The sequence below is a fragment of the Scyliorhinus torazame genome, chromosome 6 (assembly GCF_047496885.1).
Source record: "Scyliorhinus torazame isolate Kashiwa2021f chromosome 6, sScyTor2.1, whole genome shotgun sequence".
Lineage (NCBI taxonomy): Eukaryota > Metazoa > Chordata > Chondrichthyes > Carcharhiniformes > Scyliorhinidae > Scyliorhinus > Scyliorhinus torazame.
This window is the reverse complement of record NC_092712.1, coordinates 118,694,397-118,717,816: the sequence shown is the minus strand read 5'-3', so window position 1 is coordinate 118,717,816 and position 23,420 is coordinate 118,694,397. Positions and strand designations below refer to the sequence as shown.

General features: G+C 45.4%; 1 protein-coding gene across 1 annotated transcript in view; it reads right to left on the bottom strand.

Annotated features, from left to right (window-relative positions):
• The window catches only part of abitram (actin binding transcription modulator), a 41,763-nt gene that overhangs the window by 2,578 nt on the left and 15,765 nt on the right, over nt 1-23,420 (bottom strand). Inside the window, 3 exon segments of the mRNA XM_072508724.1 lie at nt 2,667-2,743; nt 6,427-6,556; nt 15,921-15,972. Coding sequence (XP_072364825.1) covers nt 2,667-2,743; nt 6,427-6,556; nt 15,921-15,972 — 259 coding nt within the window.

The window sequence follows — 23,420 nt, the reverse complement described above, 5'->3', positions numbered from 1 at the left end:
CTCAAAATGTTAAATCTGTTTCTCGCGTGTGCCAGACCTGCTGAGTTTTTCTGGCACTTTCCATTTGATTTCAAATTTCCAGCATCCACTGTATTTTTTTTACAATCCTGTACATCTTTTCTCACGTATATCGAAGGGCGTTTCCAGACTCGTTAAGGCAGTGGAACCTCATTTTGAGCAAGCCAATTACTTGTTCCATTATAGCCTTGGTGATAATATGGCTCCTATTTCTCTTCCCTGTTCCACTGTGGCAGGGTCCCTTCACTGGGATGATCAGCTAGATTTAGTCCGTCTCCCAGGAGCCACCTGCTGTGACTGAGGGAAAGTGAGCTGCTGAACTCAAAGCTGTCAAAGGATGAACGATCAGCTGGCCACTGCACCTCTTCAGCAGAGGCCTGTGATCACCTGCCATCAAATCTAGAACCTTCCAGATGCTGCTCAGACATGTCCAAGAAGCTGACCCCATTAGCCTATCGATGCTGTGGTGGTGTCATCTCATTTGAAGTGCAGCCCTATGACCAGCCTCTCTGTTCCATCCAGTTGCATTTGGCGGTGGAGAAGGCAGCTACTCCTATCACTGTAGCTGCTAAGCTGGAGCATGTCATTCCTCCTCCTCAGAGGTCCAACATGCCTGCAGAACAAGTGGGGTTCCCTGTAACCAGGGGTCTAAGTTTTACCCACAATAAGGTGAGACTACTCTCAATTGGCATTCAGCACGCAAGTTCCACAAAGAATCTGCCCCCAACAATCGGTGAATTTTAGGCTGCTCCCATTTGCAGACACCTTTCACTGTGGTGGACCCTAGATTTGTCAATTTTACTTTTTATACTGCTCACATTAAGTTAGTTTAATTCTATGATCAGTTCCCACTGTGCAGTTGTCTTCCCCAAGCTGGTGAGTTGGAGACACAGAGTGGAACTTGTACACTGTTGGGAATGAAGGATGCTATGCTTTAAAAGGCTCTCAATTGTCTTTTAAAAGGACCTCAATTGTGGTCCAATCAACCCAGAGGTTCCCCAGTGGACTTGCAACCTGTCGCATGGAAAACCAGACTAGGGCAAGATCACGCTGACCTAATGCCAATTTCCGAGATTTTCCCAACCCACATACTCTGGAATCTGCCTCCACCTGGCTGGGAAAATTCTGTCCAGTCTCTAAAAGCATACAAAGACTTGGTACAGAGTAAATACACCTGTTGTGTTGAACAGATTCAATTGGCTAAGTGCTCATGGGTAGAAGCCCCCTCCTGTGATACCTCACTTTCCTTACACCCAGAGTTCATTATTTGGGCAGCACGGTAGCATTGTTGATAGCACAATTGCTTCACAGCTCCAGGGTCCCAGGTTCGATTCCTGACTTGGATTACTGTCTGTGCGGAGTCTGCACACCCTCCCAGTGTGTGCGTGGGTTTCCTCCGGGTGCTCCGGTTTCCTCCCACAGTCCAAAGATGTGCGGGTTAGGTGGATTGGCCATACTAAATTGCCCATAGTGTCCAAAATTGCCCTTAGTGTTGGGTGGGGTTACTGGGTTATGGGGATAGGGTGGAGGTGTGGACCTTGGGTAGGGTGCTCTTTCCAAGAGCCGGTGCAGACTCGATGGGCCGAATGGCCTCCTTCTGCACTGTAAATTATATGATCTATGATTATTTCTTCTTCCAAGTAACCAAAGTACAATTAAACCATGAAAGGGGCACCCAAATACATAAGGGTAATGATAGCAGGTGAGAAATAAGGCCGCCCAACAATTCTTCTTAATCTCCTAGACCACACAATTAATGTCTATTATCTTGCAATTTCAAAATTCATGCTGCTTTGGAGCTCACTTTACTTATCTGGTGCAATGAGTGGCTACCATTAAATGATTTCTATTTTCCACTACTGCTCCAGGATTCCCTGCACAAACTCTATATGAACACTGCTTGTTCCACACCTGGCATAACAGGAGGACATTGATGCACTGTGATGATAAATTGTCACCTCTGTTATTTAAACGGCATTTGAATCTCTCTCTAGCACCCAAAACATATTTCATGTCACTGACTGTGTTATCACTGAAAATATATATGTTGAGTATTATAGATGTCCATCCATTTGCCTCACGGGAACAAACTGGAACTAAGCACAAACAGATAAGTTTGATGAGGAAATTAAGCACTGACAAATCTACTCCCACCGCAGCCAGATACCCCTCAAGTACAGATGAAGTAGCAATCAGACTATTGTACTAAAAGGTCTTAGTGTACCCATAGAAGCTTACAGACTGACCATCACCTTCACTGGAGCCATCCACTAGATAATGGATAACTATTTACTATATTTACACTGCGTTTAGGACTAGGCAACAAGATCATGACAAAAGGTAATCAAGGCTCTGTGACTGATGATGGCTGATACTGCTGTAACTCCTGGCTAAAAGCCATCAGGAGACCCGTGCAACTCTAAATCTGACATTACAATACCTCAACCATGTGTATGGACAAGTGGGTATTTCAGGGCGAGAGATTCATGACAAGTGGTGAAAGGGAAATATGATTATATGGCACACAAAAATATCATAATTTCAACAGGAGTGCACAGAGTTTATGTAAACTTTACAATAAATGCAACATTTAATGAAATTCAGAATTATTACATATATAATCTTCAAAATAAAGAGAACGGTCTTGCCTATATATTGTGTACTCCTCGCCATCTGTACACAATATCCTGCACAATGGGGCAAGTTCTGTTAGAAACTGTCCACCCTGAAACAAAGTTAAATAGACATATAAAATTAAATTATTTGCATTCACCAGAAAAGAAAAATCTATTGCTGTCAACCTTTCAAAGCAACTATCTCTATCAATTTTCCTCGGAAATCGGCTTAACAACAGAGGACAGTCACAAATGCAAACTGTGCAAGGTATATAATAATAATAATAATCGTTTATTGTCACAAGTAGGCTTACATTAACACTGCAATGAAGTTACTGTGAAAAGCCCCTAGTCACCACACCCGGTGCCTGTTCGGGTGCACGGAGGGAGAATTCAGAATGTCCAAATGACCTAACAGCAAGTCTTTCGGAACTTAAACGTTGAGTAAGTATTAGTGGTTTGATAAGCTTCCGCTCAGAGTCATTGATCTTCAGGCCAAGCTGTAGATACTGCGATGCACCCGGGAGGAGGAAAGTTACCTGGTAAGTACCAGGATGCAGTCACAACCTAGAGGCTAGACAGATCTGGAGTTGATCACTGGTCTGGGTCAGGAAGATAGGTAATGGGATCCAGCAGGTAATGATGGAAGAGTCTCGGCGCCTGACTTTGTCCAACAGGTACGGGGCATTTTCAACCTGTGTGGACGAGGAGAAGGACGACATGCTGGATGAGCAGACTGGGCAGTTACCTGAGTCACACGTATGCATGGCTCGAAACATGTGGAAAGAAGGGATTTTGATTTGAGGGCACTGCTCTCAGTAGTGGGATGTGCTACAGGCTGGGACCAGTGTCCTGTCCAATTGTAGAGTGGGAGTTTGCGGGGGGGGGGGGGGTTCGGGTGAAGGGAGATTTAGGAGTCCAAAGAGAAAGATCCCAGGATCAGAGGATTTTCACAATGTGAGTGAAGACAAGCAGAATGGGACAAGAGGGACAGAGAGTTTAACAAAAATTGTACAGTAATGAATAAGGTTACTGCAGGGAACAGAAGTGAAAATGTAATTAAAAATTTATTTATTTGAATGCACAAAGCATTTTCAATCATTAGAGGTAAAGGATTTAGATTGCATCGTCATCACAGAGACATGGTTACAAGGTAATCAAGTTGGGAAAGAAATATTCCAAGGTACATAATATTTTGGAAAGACAGATGAAATGGCAACGGTGGAGTAGCCCAAAAAGCAAAGAATGACATTAGATAGACAGAAGGGAAGGGATCTGACTTCCGAAGTAGAATCAGCATGGGTAGAAATTAGATTCAGCAAGATTCAAAAAACACCGGTGGGAGTAGTTTAAGTAATGGGTTAAGAGACATTGCAATTAGTTGTCTCATTTATGTAAAGTATCCATTAATTGACACTGATATGTAAAGGGGCTTCAGGTGGCCTCTGTTAGGTGATGTGTAGTTAGAGTTTTGTGCAGTCTGTTGGATTGAAATAAATGCGTGTTGGTGAAAAAGGAACAGAACTTTAGACTTTTCATATCACAGCAACTAAAACATCTAACAGTTTATAGGTCCCCTAATAGTAGCATTTAAACAAGGAATTATTGGAGCTTGTAACAAAAGCAATGTACTCATTGTGGGATAATTTAATCTTCCTATAGACTTTGATATATGTAAGTGGATGAGGGAAGGGGAAGGAGCGGCGTGGAAAAGACTGGAGATGGCGTCCTGTAGGGGAACTAGTCTAAAAGAACTGCCGACGGCGCCGTTACCGTTCTCCCCGAAAAAATACACCACAAACCCAGTGGTGGTGGCAACTCTGAAAATTTGGGGGCAGTGGAGACGACATAAGGGAGTGACGGGTGCCTCAGTGTGGTCCCCGATAAGGAACAACCATAGATTCGTCCCGGGAAGGATAGATGGGGGATTTAAATCTTGGTTGCGAGCAGGAATTGCGAAATTGAAGGACTTGTTCTTAGATGGGACATTCGCGAGTCTGGGAGCACTGACAGAAAAAGCAGGAATTGCGAAATTGAAGGACTTGTTCTTAGATGGGCCGTTCGCGAGTCTGGGAGCACTGACAGAAAAATATGGGTTGCCACCTGGGAATGCATTTCGCTATATGCAAGTGAGGGCATTTGTGAGGCAACAGGTGAGGGAATTTCCGCAGCTCCCGGCGCAAGAGATCCAGGACAGAGTGATTTTGGGGGCATGGGTGGGTGATGGTAGGGTGTCAGATATATATATATATATCCAGGGTCCCAGGTTCGATTCCAGCTTGGGTCACTGTCTGTGCGGAGTCTGCACGTCCTCCCCGTGGCTGCGTGGGTTTCCTCCGGGTGCTCCAGTTTCCTCCCACAGTCCAAAGATGTACAGGTTAGGTGAATTGGCCAATGATAAATTGCCCTTAATGTCCAAAATTGCCCTTGGTGTTGGGTGGCGGTGTTGAGTTTGGGTGGGGTGCTCTTTCTGAATGGCCTCCTTCTGCACTGTAGATTCAATGATAATCTATGATTAATCTAGGTCAAAGGTTCGGCACAACATCGTGGGCCGAAGGGCCTGTTCTGTGCTGTATTTTCTATGTTCTATGACCTCCTGATTTAGATGTTGGCGTGCCACCAGTGAGCCAAGGCTGCATGCTTTTACAGGAAGTAATTCTCAAATTCATCAATAAGGGAGTAGACACCGCGAACAAACCTATGGAAACTACTAATCATATCAATTAGAAACAGGCAAAGCAAGAAGCATTAGATAAACAGAAATAGATATTGAGCAGGAAATTCAAGCATTTGATAGCTTAATTGATTGGTAATATTAGAAATTACTTTGCATGCACCAATCCTAAAATTAATTTCCTTATATTTAAATGTGGCCGACGGGGTCTGAAGATATGCATCTAGATGGCCCAAAGCAGATTTTTTAAAATGGACAAGTAAGTTGATAAAAAAAGATTTTTGGGAGTCTTAAGGTATTGCTAAAATTGAAAGAACAGCAAATTTCAGAAATCACATTCCAGGAAATGTAAAAAACTCAGAGGAATCTGGATGAAATATCAAACTCATTTCAATCATACATCATTTAAAAATAATTAGCACAGAAACATTGGGTGAGAAACAGGGCACTTTGAACAATGGATGCACTTCATAACATTTATAGGTCAGGAATTGGTGTATGGATTATTGTGCAAAGATCAATTAAACCATTAGTACATAGCTTCAGCTAATCTATACACTGAAAACAGTTTGATAAAGTACAGAATCAGTTCCTTGAACAAATAAGTTTTCTATAAAAGATATCTTTAAAAACTCATTCCGTCAGAAGCAGAAAGGAGGAAATTGGAGCTGCATTTCTGTAGTATAAAGCAACATAGATCCCAAGTGACATTGCATTAGACTGCAAATTTATTTGATGGAATTGTCACTTTGCTCCCATTTGTCACAAGCCAGCCTTTAATCCCAAGTTTAAGTTGAGAAACACAGGAGACCATTGATAAAGCAGCCTTTTCTTTGAATCTTATTGAGGCCACTGTATCTGAAATAGGCACATGTGCTTACCGTACAGGTTATTTTTGAATTGCGTGGTCGGGGCTTAATTAATATTCCATCTAAGAAATAAAATGTTCAAAAAACACTTATGACCATTTTAATGTCATAAACAATATGAATAATAAGAGTAAAGTTACACAGCATTGACAGCTATTGGATTCATTTTATTTTCTATATCCAAAGTCAGGGGGGAAAGAGAAGGCGAGGTAAGAGGTTCAAATAAAGAGCCAAAAAAAAAAAAACTTACCCGTTTAGATTTTCCGGAGACCTTGTTTTGCAGTCGACTACAGTTGGCACTGATCTGATAGCTGATGTTTTTTATTTTTCTCCCACTTTGTAACACAGGGTGAGATTCTGCCAGAGTGATGACACATATCCTATTATAATTAAAAGAAAGGCTTGAATTGGAACCTTACAGAAAGTCATAAAGAAATGGGAGACTTCCATACTTTCAGTGTCAACATGAGCAATACATGTACCACATGTCAGAATGCTGATAACCTTTCATTTAAAGTCGTGTGATTAGCAATCACATAACTATTCCTTGGACTCTGAAGATATCAATAAGGACCAATCAAATATGGTTAAGATGGATCACTGATAAATTCTTGGCAAAACATTATAGTTATGAAATAAAAGGGAAAATCAACTTTCATTTAATTAGCACCGTGCCATGTCCTCAGGGTGTCCCAAAGTACTTCACAACCTGAGGTGCAGTCATTATTGCTATTTATTTAGTCAAGCATGGCATCAACATATTTTTTTTGTTTTTGTTTTTTGGGGGCAGCAAGCTATCTTTGTATCATTAAGCAGAAACACCAATTTTAGAGGGTTCACTTGAGAGAGTAGCAGATATATATATATATAAAAAAATATATATAAAAAAAAATATATATATATATATATATTAGGGGAACGGATAGGAGATTCTGTGGTTGCAAACGAGACTCCCGGACGGTATGTTGCTTCCCGGGATGTCTTGGATCGAGTCTACAGGATTCTGCACATCGGAACCAACGACATAGCTAAGAAAAGGGATGAGGATCTAAAAAGTGATTTTAGGAAGTTAGGTTGGAAGCTAAAGAGCAGGACAAGCAGAGTAGTAATCTCAGCATTGCTACCGGTGCCACGTGCAAGTGAGGCAAGGAACAGAGAGAGAGTGCAGCTGAGCATGTGGCTACAGGGCTGGTGTAGGAAGAAAGGCTTCAGATATGTGGATCATTGGGATACCTTCTGAGGAAGGAAGGTGGGACCTGTACAATGAAGGACGGATTGCACCTAAACTGGAGGGGCACCAATATTCTGGGTGGGAGGTTTGCTAGAGCTCTTCGGGTGGGTTTAAACTAGTTTGGCAGGGGGATGGGAACCAAAGTTATGGATCAGAGGATAGGGTAGCTGTTGAACAGGCCGAAATAGTATGCAGCAAGTCTGTGAGGAAGGATAGACAGTTGATGGGGCAAAGATGCACTCAGTGGGATGGGTTAAAGTGTGTCTGTTTCAATGCAAGGAGTGTCAGGAATAAGGGAGATGAACTTAAGAGCATGGATCAGTACTTGGAACTATGATGTTGTGGCCATTACGGAGACATGGATTTCACAGGGGCAGGAACGGTTGTTAAATGTTCCGGGGATTAGATATTTTAAGAAGAATAGGGAGGGAGGTGAAAGGGGGGGGGGGGTGGGGGCACTGTTAATTAGGGAGTGCACCACAGCTGCAGAAAAGGAGGTAGTCGAGGAGGGTTTGTCTACAGAGTCAGTATGGATGGAAGTCAGAAACAAGAAAGGAGCAGTCACATCATTGGGAGTTTTCTATAGACCTTCTCCCCACCCCCACCCCCAATAGCAGCAGAGAGATGGAGGAACAGATTGGCCGGCAGATCTTGGAAAGGTGTAGAAGTAACAGTTGTTGTCATGGGTGACTTCAATCTCTCCAATATTGACTGGAAACTCCTTACTGCAAATGGTTTGGATGGAGCAGATTTTGTCAGGTGTGTACAGGAAGGATTCCTGACTCAATATTAGATAGGCCGACTAGGGAGGAGGCCATATTGGATTTGGTGCTTGGCAACGAAACAGGCCAGGTGTCAGATGTCTCGGTGGGGGAGCATTTCGGTGATAGTGACCACAACTCCTTGACCTTTACCATAGTCATGGAGAAGGATAGGAACAGACAGTATGGGAAGGTATTTATTTGGGGGAGGGGAAATTATACTGCTATTAGACAGGAGCTGAGGAGCATAAAGTGGGAACAGTTGTTCTTGGGAAATGCACAACAGTAATGTGGGGGTTGCTTAAGGAGCACTTGCTGCAAGTGCTGGATAGTTTTGTCCCACTGAGACAAGTAAGGAATGGTAAGGTGAAGGAGCCTTGGATGACAAGAGAAGTGGAGCTTCCAGTCAAGAGGAAGACGGAAGCTTACGTAAGGTTGAGGAAGCAAGGATCTGGCACGGCTCTAGAGGGTTACAAGGTAGCCAGGAAGGAACTCAAAAATGAACTGAGGAGAGCTAGAAGGGGGCATGAAAAAGCCCCAGTGGGAAGGATTAGGGAAAACCCCAAGGTGTTCTACACTTGTGAGAAATAAGAGGATGATCAGAGTGAGAGTAGGGCCAATCAGGGATAGTGGAGAGAACTTGTGCCTAGAGTTTGAGGAAATCGGGGAGGCCCTAAATGAATATTTTGCTTCGGTATTCACTAGAGAGTGGGACCTTGTTGCTAATGAGAACAGCATGAACCAGGTTAAAAGACTCAAACAGGTTGATATTGAGGAGGATGTGCTGGAAATTTTGAAAAGCATCAGGATATACAAGTCCCCTGGGCCAGATGGGATATACCCAAGGTTACTACGGGATGCGAGGGAGGAGATTGCTGCGCTGTTGGCGATGATCTTTGCGTCTGCACTCTCCACTGGAGGAGTACCGGATGATTGGAGGGATGCGAATGTTGTTCCCCTGTTCAAGGAAGGGAATAGGGAAATCCCTGGAAATTATAGACCAGTCAGTCTTACGTCTGTGGTGAGCAAAATACTGGAAAGGATTCTGAGAGATATGATTTACAATTATTTAGAAAATCATAGTTTGATTAAAGATAGTCAGCATAGCTTTGAGGGGCAGGTTATGCCTCACAAGCCTCATTGAATTCTTTGAAGATGTGACGAGATACATTGATGAAAGTCGGGCAGTAGATGTATGGATTTCAGTAAGGCATTTCATAAGGTTCCCCATGGTAGGCTAACTCAAGGTTAGGGGGCATGGGATACAGGGAAATTTGGCTATCTGAATACAGAATTGGCTGGCCGCAAGAAGACAGCGAGTGGTCGTGGATGGAAAGTATTCTGCCTGGAGGTCGGTGACAACGAGTGGTGTCCCGCAGGGATCTGTTCTAGGACCTCTACTCTTCGTAGTTTTTATAAATGACTTGGATAAGGAAGTGGAAGGGTGGATTATTAAGTTTGCCGATGACACGAAGGTTGGTGGAGTTGTAGATAATGTTGAGGGCTGTTGCAGGTTACAACAGGACATTGACAGGTTGCAGAGCTGGGCTGAGCAGTGCCAGATGAGATGGAGTTCAATCTTGATAAATGTGAAGTAATTCAATTTGGAAGGTCGAACTTGAATGCTGAATACAGGGTTAAAGGCAGGATTCTTGGAAGTGTGGAGGAACAGGGGGATCTTGGGGTCCACGTACATAGATCCCTCAGGTTTCCACCCAGGTTGATAGGGTTGTTAAGAAGGTGTATGGTGTGTTGGCTTTCATTAACAGGGGATCGAGTTTAAGAGCCACGAGGTTTTGCTGCAGCTTTATATAACCCTGGTTAGACCACACTTGGAATATTGTGTCCAGTTCTGGTCTCCTCATTATACGAAGTGTGTGGATGCTTTGGAGAGGGTACAGAAGAGATTTACCAGGATGCTGCCTGGACTGGAGGGCATTACTTATTAAGAAGGGTTGAGGGAGCTAAGAAGGTAGAGAGGTGACTTGACAGAATTGTACAAAGTGATGAGAGGCATGGATAGAGTATTTAGCCAGAGACTTCTCCCCAGGGCGGAAATGGCTGTCACGAGGGGACATAATTTTAAGGTGATTGGAGGAAGGTATAGGGGAGATGTCAGAGGTAGGTTCTTTACACAGAGAATGGTGGGTGCGTGGAATGCACTGCCCACACAACCCAAAAGATGTGCAGGTTAGGTGGATTGGCCACACGAAATTGCCCCTTAATTGGAAAAAATGAATTGGGTATTCTAAAATTAACAAAAAAATGTACACAGCAAGGTCTCACACAAAATGACTGAGATGAATGGCTAGTTAATCAGTTGCCTTGATTGTGTTGTTCGTGGGAAAAGCATGAATAGGACACTGGGAAAACCTATTGTTTGTTATGATGCTATGACTTCAGTTTACTATCTCCTCTGGAAGACAACAATTGCAATAGGGCAGTGTTTTTTTCAATGATATGCTCAGGCCCTGGAAAGGTAAAGCCAAGCTGCAACTTATTTTTAATTTAGAAGGTCTAAAATTCATACCGACAATGTGAAATTAATTAGTTTTAATTTCCTGGACCATTTTCATGTGGGATTGATTTCCCTTATTTATACAAAGATTATTAAAAAAAGTAAGCCTGACGTTTGGTTTATATCTCGGTACATCATAATAACTGCAGTGCGATTTTGGAATCCTGTTTTAAGCTTCTTAATTCTTTTCAAGTCATGTTTTATAAATACAGTTAAATATATTACACATGCAAACAACTAAAGAAAAACAGTATTAACCCATTCCCAGCAATCTCCATTTTGTCGATATGGATTCATCTAATCTACAAAAATGGTTGTTGGAGGTCCCTGGTTAGAGATGTTTCAATAAGATTAGGGAGGGTGGTAAAAGAGGTGGGTGGGTGGCATTGTTAATTAGAGATAGTATAACAGCTGCAGAAAGGCAGTTCGAAGAGTATCAGCCTACTGAGGTAGTATGGGTTGAAGTCAGAAATAGGAAAGGAGCAGTCACCTTGTTAGGAGTTTTCTATAGGCCCCCCAATAGTAGCAGAGATGTGGAGGAACAGATTGGGAACAGATTTTGGAAAGGTGCAGAAGTCACAGGGTAGTAGTCATGGGTGACTTGAACTTCCCAAACATGGAGTGGAAACTCTTTAGATCAAATAGTTTGGATGGGGTGGTGTTTGTGCAGTGTGTCCAGGAAGCTTTTCTAACACAGTATGTAGATTGTCTGACCAGAGGAGGGGGATTTAGTACTTGGTAATGAACCAGGGCAAGTGATAGCTTTGTAAGTGGGGGAGCATTTTGGAGATAGTGACCACAATTCTGTGACTTTCACTTTAGTAATGGAGAGGGATAGGTGCGTGCAACAGGGTAAGGTTTACAATTGGGGGAAGGGTAAATACGATGTTGTCAGACAAGAATTGAAGTGCATAAGTTGGGAACATAGGCTGTCAGGCTGTCAGGGAAGGACACAAGTGAAATGGAATCAAGGAACAGGTACTACGTGTCCTTGATATGCATGTCCTTGTCAGGCAGGCAAGAGATGGTCGAGTGAGGGAACCATAGTTGACAAGAGGTTGAATGTCTTGTTAAGAGGAAAAAGGAGACTTATGTAAGGCTGAGGAAACAAGGTTCAGACAGGGCGTTGGAGGGATACAAGATAGCCAGGAGGGAACTGAAGAAAGGGATTAGGAGAGCTAAGAGAGGGCATGAACAATATTTGGCAGGTAGGATCAAGGAAAACCCCAAGGCCTTTTACACATATATGTGAGAAATATGAGAATGACTAGAGCGAGGGTAGGTCCGATCAAGGACAGTAGCGGGAGATTGTGTACTGAGTCTGAAGAGATAGGAGAGGTCTTGAACAAGTACTTTTCTTCTGTATTTACAAATGAGAGGGGCCATATTGTTGGAGAGGACAGTGTGAAACAGACTGGTAAGCTCGAGGAAATACTTGTTAGGAAGGAAGATATGTTGGGCATTTTGAATAACTTGAGGATAGACAAGTCCCCCGGGCCTGACGGGATATATCCAAGGATTCTATGGGAAGCAAGAGATGAAATTGAAGAGCCGTTGGCAATGATCTTTTCGTCCTCACTGTCAACAGGGGTGGTACCAGGGGATTGGAGAGTGGCGAATGTCGTGCCCCTGTTCAAAAAAGGGAATAGGGATAACCCTGGGAATTACAGGCCAGTTAGTCTTACTTCCGTGGTAGGAAAAGTCATGGAAAGGGTACTGAAGGATAGGATTTCTGAGCATCTGGAAAGACACTGCTTGATTAGGGATAGTCAGCACGGATTTGTGAGGGGTAGGTCTTGCCTTACAAGTCTTATTGAATTCTTTGAGGAGGTGACCAAGCATGTGGATGAAGGTAAAGCAGTGGATGTAGTGTACATGGATTTTAGTAAGGCATTTGATAAGGTTCCCCATGGTAGGCTTCTGCAGAAAGGAAGGAGGCATGGGATAGTGGGAAATTTGGCCAGTTGGGTAATGAACTGGCTAACCGATAGAAGTCAGAGAGTGGTGGTTGATGGCAAATATTCAGCCTGGATCCCAGTTACCAGTGGCGTACCGCAGGGATCAGTTCTGGGTCCTCTGCTGTTTGTGATTTTCATTAATGACTTGGATGAAGGAGTTGAAGGGTGGGTCAATAAATTTGCAGACGATACGAAGATTGGAGTTGTGGATAGTGAGGAGGGCTGTTGTCGGCTGCAAAGAGACATAGATAGGATGCAGAGCTGGTCTGAGAAGTGGCAGATGGAGTTTAACCCTGAAAAGTGTGAGGTTGTCCATTTTGGAAGGACAAATATGAATGCGGAATACAGGGTTAACGGTAGAGTTCTTGGCAATGTGGAGGAGCAGAGAGATCTTGGGGTCTATGTTCATACATCTTTGAAAGTTGCCACTCAAGTGGATAGAGCTGTGAAGTAGGCCTATGGTGTGCTAGCATTCATTAACAGAGGGATTGAATTTAAGAGCCGTGAGGTGATGATGCAGCTGTACAAAACCTTGGTAAGGCCATAGTTGGAGTACTATGTACAGTTTTGGTCGCCTCATTTTAGGAAGGATGTGGAAGCTTTGGAAAAGGTGCAAAGATTTACCAGGATGTTGCCTGGAATGGAGAGTAGGTCTTACGAGGAAAGGTTGAGGGTGCTAGGCCTTTTCTCATTAGAACGGAGAAGGATGAGCGGCGACTTGATAGAGGTTTATAAGATGATCAGGGGAATAAGAGTAGACAGTCAGAGACTTTTTCCCCGGGTGGAACAAACCATTACAAGGGGACATAAATTTAAGGTGAATGGTGAAAGATATATGGGGGGGGGGGGGGGGGATGTCAGAGGTAGGTTCTTTACCCAGAGAGTAGTGGGGGCATGGAATGCACTGCCCGTGGAAGTAGTTGAGTCGGAAACATTAGGGACCTTCAAGCAGCTATTGGATAGGTACATGGATTACGGTAGAATGATATAGTGTAGATTTATTTGTTCTTCAGGGCAGCACGGTAGCATTGTGGATAGCACAATTGCTTCACAGCTCCAGGGTCCCAGGTTCGATTCCGGCTTGGGTCACTGTCTGTGCGGAGTCTGCACATCCTCCCAGTGTCTGCGTAGGTTTCCTCCGGGTGCTCCGGTTTCCTCCCACAGTCAAAAGATGTGCAGGTTAGGTGGATTGGCCGTGATAAATTGCCCTTAGTGTTGGGTGGAGGTGTTGACTGTGGGTAGGGTGCTCTTTCCAAGAGCCGGTGCAGACTCAATGGGCCGAATGACCTCCTTCTGCACTGTAAATTCTATGATAATCTACGATTAATCTAGGACAAAGGTTTGGCACAACATCGTGGGCCGAAGGGCCTGTTCTGTGCTGTATTTTTCTATGTTCTATATTGCCAACCAAGTACATCTGTTAGCTCAAATTACAGGAAATCCCTGTTATTTATCTTTATGGGAATCAGCAGTTTAAGTGAAACAATCTGATTTCAGGTCAAGGGACATCAACAGCCACTTGATTTACAAATAAAAGAAAGCAACATTTAAAATCGGTGACATTAGCCACTACCTCCGTAACACACAGCTCCAACATCTATTGCATGCCAAAGATGACATTACTAAGAAGGTTTTGACTCTGCCAACCATGAAGGCTTATATGGGATATACTCAAATCTGCTCCCCTCAGAAATGTGACGCCCTTGGCTGTCTACTCCTAGATGACATGCAGGACATGATCCTTACTAAAAGGAACCACAGACCCTCAGTGAAGAGTGGTGTCAAAGAAGGTGGTGTCATCACACCAACTTCTTTTCCACGTTCCTACACCTCAACCCAGCTAACTACGCTCAAGCATGGTGATACTGACATCAAGGGATAATAGGACAGAGTGGCGGAGGTAGAGAGGGTAGACAGCCACGGATTTAGTTGAATGTTGGAGCGCACTCAAAAGGCTGAATGTCCTACTCGTGTTCCTATGATAATTTGCAGAACAGATGGGGTCATCTTCAATCCAAAACCAAAATCACTTGGGTCATTAAGCTCCAGTGTGCATTCACTCAGAAACACAGTCATCGTCGACTACTTCTCCAAAGAATTTGATTAAATCGGCCTTTCACTTAACATCCCAAAAATGAAAGTCCTTTTCGAACCAGCTGTCACAATCCAACAATTACCTATAGATAAAGGTAAACAAGCAAGATCCTGAGAATGTGGACTATTTTCCATCTCATGGGAGCCTGTTTCAAGGAGGCAGATAAAGAGAAGAAGATTTATCACCACCACTGTGCCAGCTCAGACTTTGATCAACTGAGGAAAAGTGTAATTGTTCTCCAACCCGAGTCTTACTGGGCGCAGCTCCTATATTCTTCAGAGACTTGGACAACCTACAGCTCAAAGCACTAGGGAAGTACTGCCAGTGATGCCTCCGCATGATCCTCCAAATCTGGCATCAAGAAAGTGGTCCAAAAGCAGTGTTCCCTCCCAAGCCATCATGCCCAGCATCCAGGCGCTTATCACTCAAAACCAGTTCCACGTCATTTGTATATCTGACACCCAACTCATAAAACAACAGCTCTGCTCAGAACTCATCGCGGTAGACAACTGTCAAGACACCGGAAACGCTTTAGCGACATCTTCAACAAGTCAGACATCTCTGCAATTTATGGGAGTCTCTGACTAATGACCAACAATAAAAGATTAATTCGGGAAGGCACTAAACACATTGACAGGCTGCATCATGAGCACAGGCAAAGTCAAGGTGATGGAGGGAGTGCACAAACCTCTAAATAACTCACCAACCTGACCCGCCAAGCACCATCTCTCCACATGGCAGAGACTACAGATATCGGATTGGACTTATCAGTCATCTCAGAATCTATCAACCTATTGTGGAAACAAGTCACCCTCAATCCTGAGGGACAGCCTAAGAAGAAGGCATTCAAAGATCAGGTTACATTGCACTGCTTTTCTATCAGGCAATCTGGCACCACATCACCGTATTATTATTTGGCTCAAAATTAGTGATAATAAAAGACTCCAACAAGCATTTAGGTGGCTAGTATTAAACAACACTGATACAAAAAAAGTGTCATTACTGATTTCACGTTTGCACTATTGAGGCCTGTAATGATTATGGTAAGCTCAGAGATAGGTGCTTGATGGCCCAGAGATACATTGGGCCGAAGGGCTGCTTTCTGTGCTGTAAAACACTGACTGCGTTCAAAGTTCCATTATAAAGTAGTAATGTTTATACAATGTATCATATGCACCTACCTATTAGAATGTTGTAAAATACAATGATCTTCACAGGGTTTGCCTTTAACATCTGGAACAAAGATAAAAATATTGCAAATGTCCTTATTATTTTCAAAGAATTAATGAAACCTGCATTTAAAAAACATTCTCCCTACCAATGCATGCTATAAAATTACTATATTTCATGGTCGAGTTTTTTCTCCATTCCTTAACTGATGTTTCCTGCTTGCTAAATTTGCTAATTCCTTCTGCTTTGTGATCTGATCCCAAGTACTTCTAAATATTACTTCTTTTCCTCCCCTTATTAAAATCTGCTCTTTATTCACACACAACAATCTCTTCAACCCTAGAACGCTGGAGGTCTTAGGACTTGGCAAGAAGGTAAACATAGTACACGAGTCTGCTCTCACAGAACCAGAAATAGCAAACGTGTACATGTATAAATAATACACTTTGCATCAATTATGCTTGCATATATTCAGTGCAATCCTGAACTCCCCCTCCTTACCCCTCACTCACATCTAAGATAATTCAAAAATTCCCTGTCTACATCTTCCAACAAGCATATTTACTCTAAATATTTTATCATTGGCAGATAGAAACGGCATTTCCACCAACAGAGGAATCATTCCGAAGTTACTTGCATTCAATAGCTTTGAAGTAGGTAAATGCAGTTTATGAGCATTAACAGCTTAAAAAAAATAATTCTTAGACCTCTTTCTCAACATGATGATTAGGAAAGTATCAATGGTTAGGGTACCGGACCAGACCCAACATTTGTTAGGGTACCAAACAAGAATCCCAAACAATTTTTAAAAATTTGTAAAACTGTGAGGAAAAGATACTTCACCCCAGGAATGACAACTCTGACCAATTTGATGCATATTTTAAAGTAAATTTTATGTAAAAACAAACTTTAATGACTTCCGGTTGTGACCATGGAGTGAGTGGTCACACATCGCAGCTCCTGCTGAAAGGCACAGAGCTCTTTTTACCTGATAATGGGTGGAAGTTTGATGAAAAGGTGTAGGTGAATGTTGGAGGAGTGGTAGGTCTGCTGGCTATCAGACCCGGCAGAAAACAGTGAGAGAGTTGGCTGAAAAGTTGGAGGGAGCCTTTGCTGCAGCAGCCACTATAAGCATGCAGGCAGGGGAAGGGCTGATGCAAGTCTTTTAAGTGCCCTGGTGAGAAGTAATCACCACTTCAAAATTTGCATTAACCTTTTGTTTTGGAGCTGATGATGTTTATTAGAGACAAATTCTGCCGGCAGAGGAAGGAAATGCTCGAGGATCACTCAAAAGCCATCAAGGAGCTGTGGCACGCCTGAAGAGTTCTCTGGAATGGGTGGGGAGGTGTTTGGGAGGTGCAGAGGTCACGGATTCAGGAGATCGAAGGAGTGATCTCGGACCACAGCGATCATGTGGTGGCTCTAGAGGCGGAGGTGGGGCTCCTAGGGAACCTGTGTAAAACGTAGAGGACAAAGATGGAGGAGCAGATGACATGGTCAGGGGCAGAGGAATGGGCCATCTGGGATGGGCTATGTATAGGGTGGAATTAAGTGGGCGGGAGTTAAGTGGGGAAGATGACAGATGGTAGAGGGGATTGGAGGTGGAAGCCTCTGGTAAGGCTGGTAACATGGAACGTCCGGGGTCTGAATGGGCCGGTTAAAAGGTCACGGCTGTTTGCGCACCTCAGAAGCTTGAAAGTGGGGGTGGTCTTTCTGCAGGAGATGCACCTCAGTGTGAAGGACCAGGTTAGGTTAAGGAAGGGGTGCGTCGGGTAGGTTTTTTCACTTGGGGTTTGATTTGAAATCGATGGGAGTGGTGATTTTAACGAGCAAAAAAAAAAAAATGGGATGTGTGTGTGCGAAGGTGAGGGATCCGGATGGGAGATATGTGACTGAGTGGTGTATTGGAAGGGGCACCGGGGGGTATTGGTAAATGTATATGCCCCAATTTGGGATGATGTGGGTTTTATGAGGGGGTTTCTGGCAGCGATCCCGGATTTGGCCACACACCAGTTGACCATGGGAGGAGATTTTAACTGGAGCCAACGGTGGATAGATCAAGCCCCAGGTCGATGGGTAGGGTACGAAGAGGTTGTGTATGGTGGACCCATGGCGTTTTCAGAACCCAGGGGGAAGGGAGTATTCCTTCTTTTCACATGTCCATAAGGTGTATTCGAGGATTGATTACTTTGTAGTGAGTCGGGCGATTTTGTTTGGAGTGGAGGAGGCAAAGTACGCGGGGGTTAGTTATCTCGGACTATGCGCCCCACTGGCTGGAGATTCGGTTTAGAACGGGATGAGTGCAGAGGCCGGGGTGGAGGTTTGACTCGGGGTTGTTGGCGGATGGAGGTTTTTGTGATAGGGTGCGGGCGGCTATTAAGGAGTACGTGGAGTTGAATTAGAATGGGGAGGTGTTGCCGGCCAATTTTTGGGAAGCACTGAAGGCAGTGATCCGGGGTAAATTATTTTGTTTAAGGCTCGTGCGGAGCAGGGGCAGTTTGACAGGCTGACAACAGGGAGGACAGTAGGGCAACTGCGTAGGGCAAGAGGAGTGCAATACGAGTATGGGGAGAAGGCGAGCCGCATGCTGGTGCACTAGCTGCGGAAGCAGGCTGCATCCAGGGAAATATTGGAAGATACAGACCGGGGATGTGGTGTCGGAGCCAGGGAAGAGAAAATAATCGTTTAGGGAGTACTACCAGGGACTTTGCGAGGCGGACCGGGAAGGGGGGGGGGGGGGGGTGGGGGGGAGGGGAACAGGGGTCAGTTTCTGGACAAGCTGGAATTTCCCCAGATGGAGGAAGCAAAGAGGCACGTGTTGGAGGAGCCCCTGGGGCTGAGGGAGGTGCTGGATAGCATCAGGGGTATGAAGTTGGGGAAGATCCCTGGGCCGGATGGGTACCCGGCGGAATTTTATAAGGAATTCGCGACGGACCTGGCACCACATCGGTTGGGGGCATTTAATGAAGCACTGGAGAAGGGGGAAGTTTCCGGAGATGATGACGCAGGCAGTAATCACACTAATCCCGAAAAAGGGAAGGACCCGCTGGAATGGGAGTCGTATAGACCCATATCACTATTGAACACGGGTGTGAAAGTGTTGGCTATGTTTTTGGCAGGGAGGATGGAGGACTATCGGGTGGTTGCAGAAGATCAAACAGGCTTTGTGAAGGGCAGACAGCTCGCGAATAATACAAGACAGCTGTTGAATGTGGTGATGAATCCGTCGGGGACTCTGGTACCAGAGGTGGTGGTGTCCATGGACGTGGAGAAGACATTTGGTCGGGTGAAGTGGCGGTACTTGTTCGAGGTTTTGGGAGTTTGGGCTGAGAGTTGAGGTTTTGGGTTTGGGCTGAGATTTGTGGGTGCGGTTGCTGTATGTGGCACCAAGAGCGAGGGGGAAGACGAATGATATGAGCTAACGAAGCTTTGACTTACACAGGGGTACAAGGCAGGGTTGCCCGCTCTCGCTGTTGCTTTTTGCACTGGCCATAGAGCAGTTGATGATGGCTCTCAGGAGGTCAGCGAAGGATTAGGAGTGTACAGAGGGAGCATCGGGTGTTGCTTTATGCCGATGACCTCTTGCTGTATGTTTCGGATCCGTTGGGAATGTATGGGAAGGTTTATGGGCCTGCAGGGGTGGTTTGATATCAGAGGTCATCGTTCATAGCCAACTCTCGAGTGTAAAATATACTGGAAAGTAGGGACAATAACCGTACACCCTTCTAGCTCTGAAATGTTTCTCAACAAAGCTGAGCCCTTCTATCAGGACTTGATGGTGGAGTTGGCAAAAAGACGAGCGGCGTTCGGGCAAGTGAAGGCGGGTACTGTACAAAAGTGGGGTGCAATCTGGTATGGTATACCTGGCGAAGCGGAGGGTGACGTATGATGCCAAAGACTTTTATTTCAAGACAGTGTGGCGTTCGTGAGGGCGGAATGCTTGGGACAGAGGTGAGGCGTGGAGCTGGAAGAGAAACTGTGGACTGTGATTGGGGAGCTGGAAAATGTATAAATGTCATAACTTTCTTTGCACTGACGTGTATTGTAATTTACTTCTCTTCACATTGTTACAAGTTATTGGTTGGGTTGATTGGCATTCTGTGTTGCGACGGTTATATCTTATTTTAGTGAATTGTACGGGTTTGATTGTTGTTTTTGTTTTTTCTTTCTCTGGGACTGGGTGGGAGGGGACGGTATATCTTTGGGGGGGGGGGAAACCATCTGCACTAGCTAACCTGAACAGAGGGGAGGTGAGAGAAAGGCTGCGGACATTGGAGCCTGGTTAGCAGGTTCCGATGGGCCTACGAGGCGAGCGAGGGGTTTGGGGGGGGGGGGGGGGGGGGGGGGGGGGGAGGAGAGGGATTGATGCTGGGAAGATGCTTTTTCGAGAGGAAGTGTGTGTGTGTGGGGGGGGGAAAAGGAGAAAAGAGTTTGATGTTAATAATGGATAGGGCGGGTCAGGCTCATGGGGCAGGGCCCGGTGGTATAATGATGGTGGATAAGAAGGGCGGGGGGAGTGAGAGACCCCCAGTTAGGATAGTCACGTGGAACGTGAGGGGGTTAGGAGGTCCAGTCAAGGGATCAAGGATGCTTGTGCATCTTAAAAGTTTGAAAGCTGATGTAGCAATGCTGCAGGAGACTCACTTGAGGGTGAAGGACCAGGTGAGACTTAAATAGGGCTGGGTCAGTCAGGTATTTCACTCTGGACTTGACAGAAGGGCTCGACGGGTAGCAGTAATGGTCAGCAAAAGAGTACGCTTCCAGATGGAGAAGGTGGTGGCAGATCAGGGGGGTAGATATGTGTTTGTGACAGTGGCGCTGGAGGGGAGGTTAGTGGTGCTGTTAAGTGTACATGGCCCCAATTGGGATGATGTGGGATTCACAAAGAAGGTGTTTGGGGCCATCCCCGACTTGGACACACAAACCGATAGGGGGGGGGGGGGGGGGGGGGGGGGGGGGGAGAGAGGAGACTGGAACTTGGTGCGGCGAAGGCGTTGGCTGGGCTAATGGTGGAAATGGAAGGGGCGCACCCTTGGAGGTTTCTGCACCCGAGGGAGCGGGAATACTCGTTTTTCTCAGCAGGCCATAAGGTATATTTGCGGATCGACTTTTTCGTGGTGGGGAAGGCTTTGCTGGCTGGGGTTAAGGGGTCGGAATACTCGGCAATTGCTGTGTCAGATCATGCTCCGCATTGGGTGGATATGGTGGAGAAGGGGGTAGCGCAGAGGCCGGGGTGGAAATTAGATGTGGGACTTTTGGGGGACCAGGTATTCTGTGACAAAATTGAAAAGGTAATTAAGGAATATGTAGATTTCAACTGTACGGGTGAGGTGTCGAAGGCGATGGTGAGGGGAAGGTGATTTAGTTTAAGGCCAGGGTGGACAAAGAGGAGGTTGGAGCGGCAGTGGGTAATAGATGAGATGTTGGAGGGAGATAGGAGTTACGCAGAGAATGGGGACCCAGCAAAGCTGGAAAACAGGAAGGAGCTACAGGCGAGCTATGACCGACTATCTACCAGGAAGGCAGTGCGCCAACTGAGACGAGTAAGGGGTGCAGTTTACGAACATGGAGATAAGTATGTTAGCAGGTCAGTTCCGGAAGGAAGCAGCAGCAAGGGAAATTGTGCAGGTGAGGGATAGGGCAGGGAAGTTGGTGGTGGCTCCGGATCTGATTAACAAGGTTTTTGAGGAATGTTATGAGAGGTTGTACAGGTCAGAGCCACCTGGGAGAGACCGTGAGATGCAGGAATTTCTAGATGGGTTGGAGTGCCCGAGGTTAGGGGAGCGGGACAGGGCTACATTAGAAGGAGTGATAGTGGAGCAGGAGATAAATAGGCGGTTGGGAAGATGCAGTCAGGGAAGGTGGCAGGGCAGGATGAGTTTCCGGTGGAATATTATAAAAAATTCAAGGATAAGCTTGAATCCCCTGATGGTGGGGATGTTTGAAGAGGCGAGAGTGTAGCCACCAGAGTTGGCCACTTCCCGACTTAAAATGGAGAACAGCAAAGGCTGAAGGGAAATTCAGCCAACACCAGCAAATACTAGCAGGTGCAAGTTTACTGTGTATTAGACTCTGCAAAAGCCCAGACAGCAGCGATACAAGCAGCCATCTGCATAGTAATGAGCGATCCCTGGGAACAATCGAAACATTTGAGGTAAACCAGGCCAAGCCAGACACCTCGGCGCCAGCAGGAGCCAACACAAAAGAGGTTAACGGACACATATAGACCGCCCAACGATCAGGGACCAGCTCCAGTATTGGAGAAATCAAACCAAGCGATTGGAACGAAGTCCAATCACTTGAAATCAGGTACGGGGTCCGCCCCGAAAGGCGGGAAGCCCCTGGGGACTATAAAGTAAAGCCCCCCCAAGTTCAAATCGTCCTTCTTGACAGGGTCACTCAGCAACGCGAACCAACCCTTGACAGTGGTGACCGGTCCTGCTGCCTCCAAAGTAGTAAGTCTCAAGTCAACGCTCGCTACGAGATAGGCGCTCCTAGCTACCAGTCCATACCAACTTTTGGATCCCGCAGACTCAGAACCCGAACAAAAGGCCATTTGTTCCCCTGACCTGGTGGGCCAGTCCGAAGCTAAGTACAGGCCTGTTAGTTATAGAAATAGCTTACAAAGTAGAGTTTATGCATGAGTAGTGATTTACTGTGTATAATAAATGTGCTTTGATTTGAATCTTATTAATTGGTGTATTGAGTTATTGATCATTACTTGAACCTCGTGGCGGTATCATAAAGATACCTGGCGACTCTAGAGCAAAGGTTATAAAACAGAGCCAATTGAACCAACCAAAAGTTAGCAACAAGAGGGAAGGGGGTGTTGCCACAAATTTTGGGGCAGGCATCGATTTCCCTGTTGCTAAAAAAAAAGATAAGGATCTGACGGAGTGAGGGTTGTATAGGCCTTCTGAATGTGGGCGCAAAGGTATTGGCGAAGGTCTTCAGGAGGAGTGCGTCCCGAAGGTGATAGGTGAAGATCAGACGGGGTTCGTGAGAGGGAGGCAGCTTTTTTCAAACATTAGAAGGGTATTGAACGTCGTTATGGCACCGGCAGAGGGGAAGGAAACAGAGGTGGTTATGGCATAGGATGCTGAGAAGGCATTCGACCGGGTAGAATGGGGGTACTTGATGGCAGTTCTGGAGCAGTTTGGGATTGGACCAAGATTTGTGGACTGGGTAAAGCTAATATAGAAGGAGCCGAAGGAAAGTGTCCGCACAAACAACATCAACTCAAGATACTTTTCTCTCCACCATGGGACTAGGCAGGGATGTCCTATGTCCCCCCTGCTGTTTGCACTCGCGATTGAGCCATTGGCCATCACATTAAGAGGTTCAGGGGTATGGAAAGGAATAGTGCGGGGAGGGGGGGGGGGGGGGGGGATTGAGCATAGCGTGTCCTTGTATGCCGATGACTTGCTGTTATACGTGTCGGAACAGAGGGTGTCGATAGGGGGAATATTGGAGCTGCTGCGAGTGTTTGGGTCTTTCTCGGGATACAAACT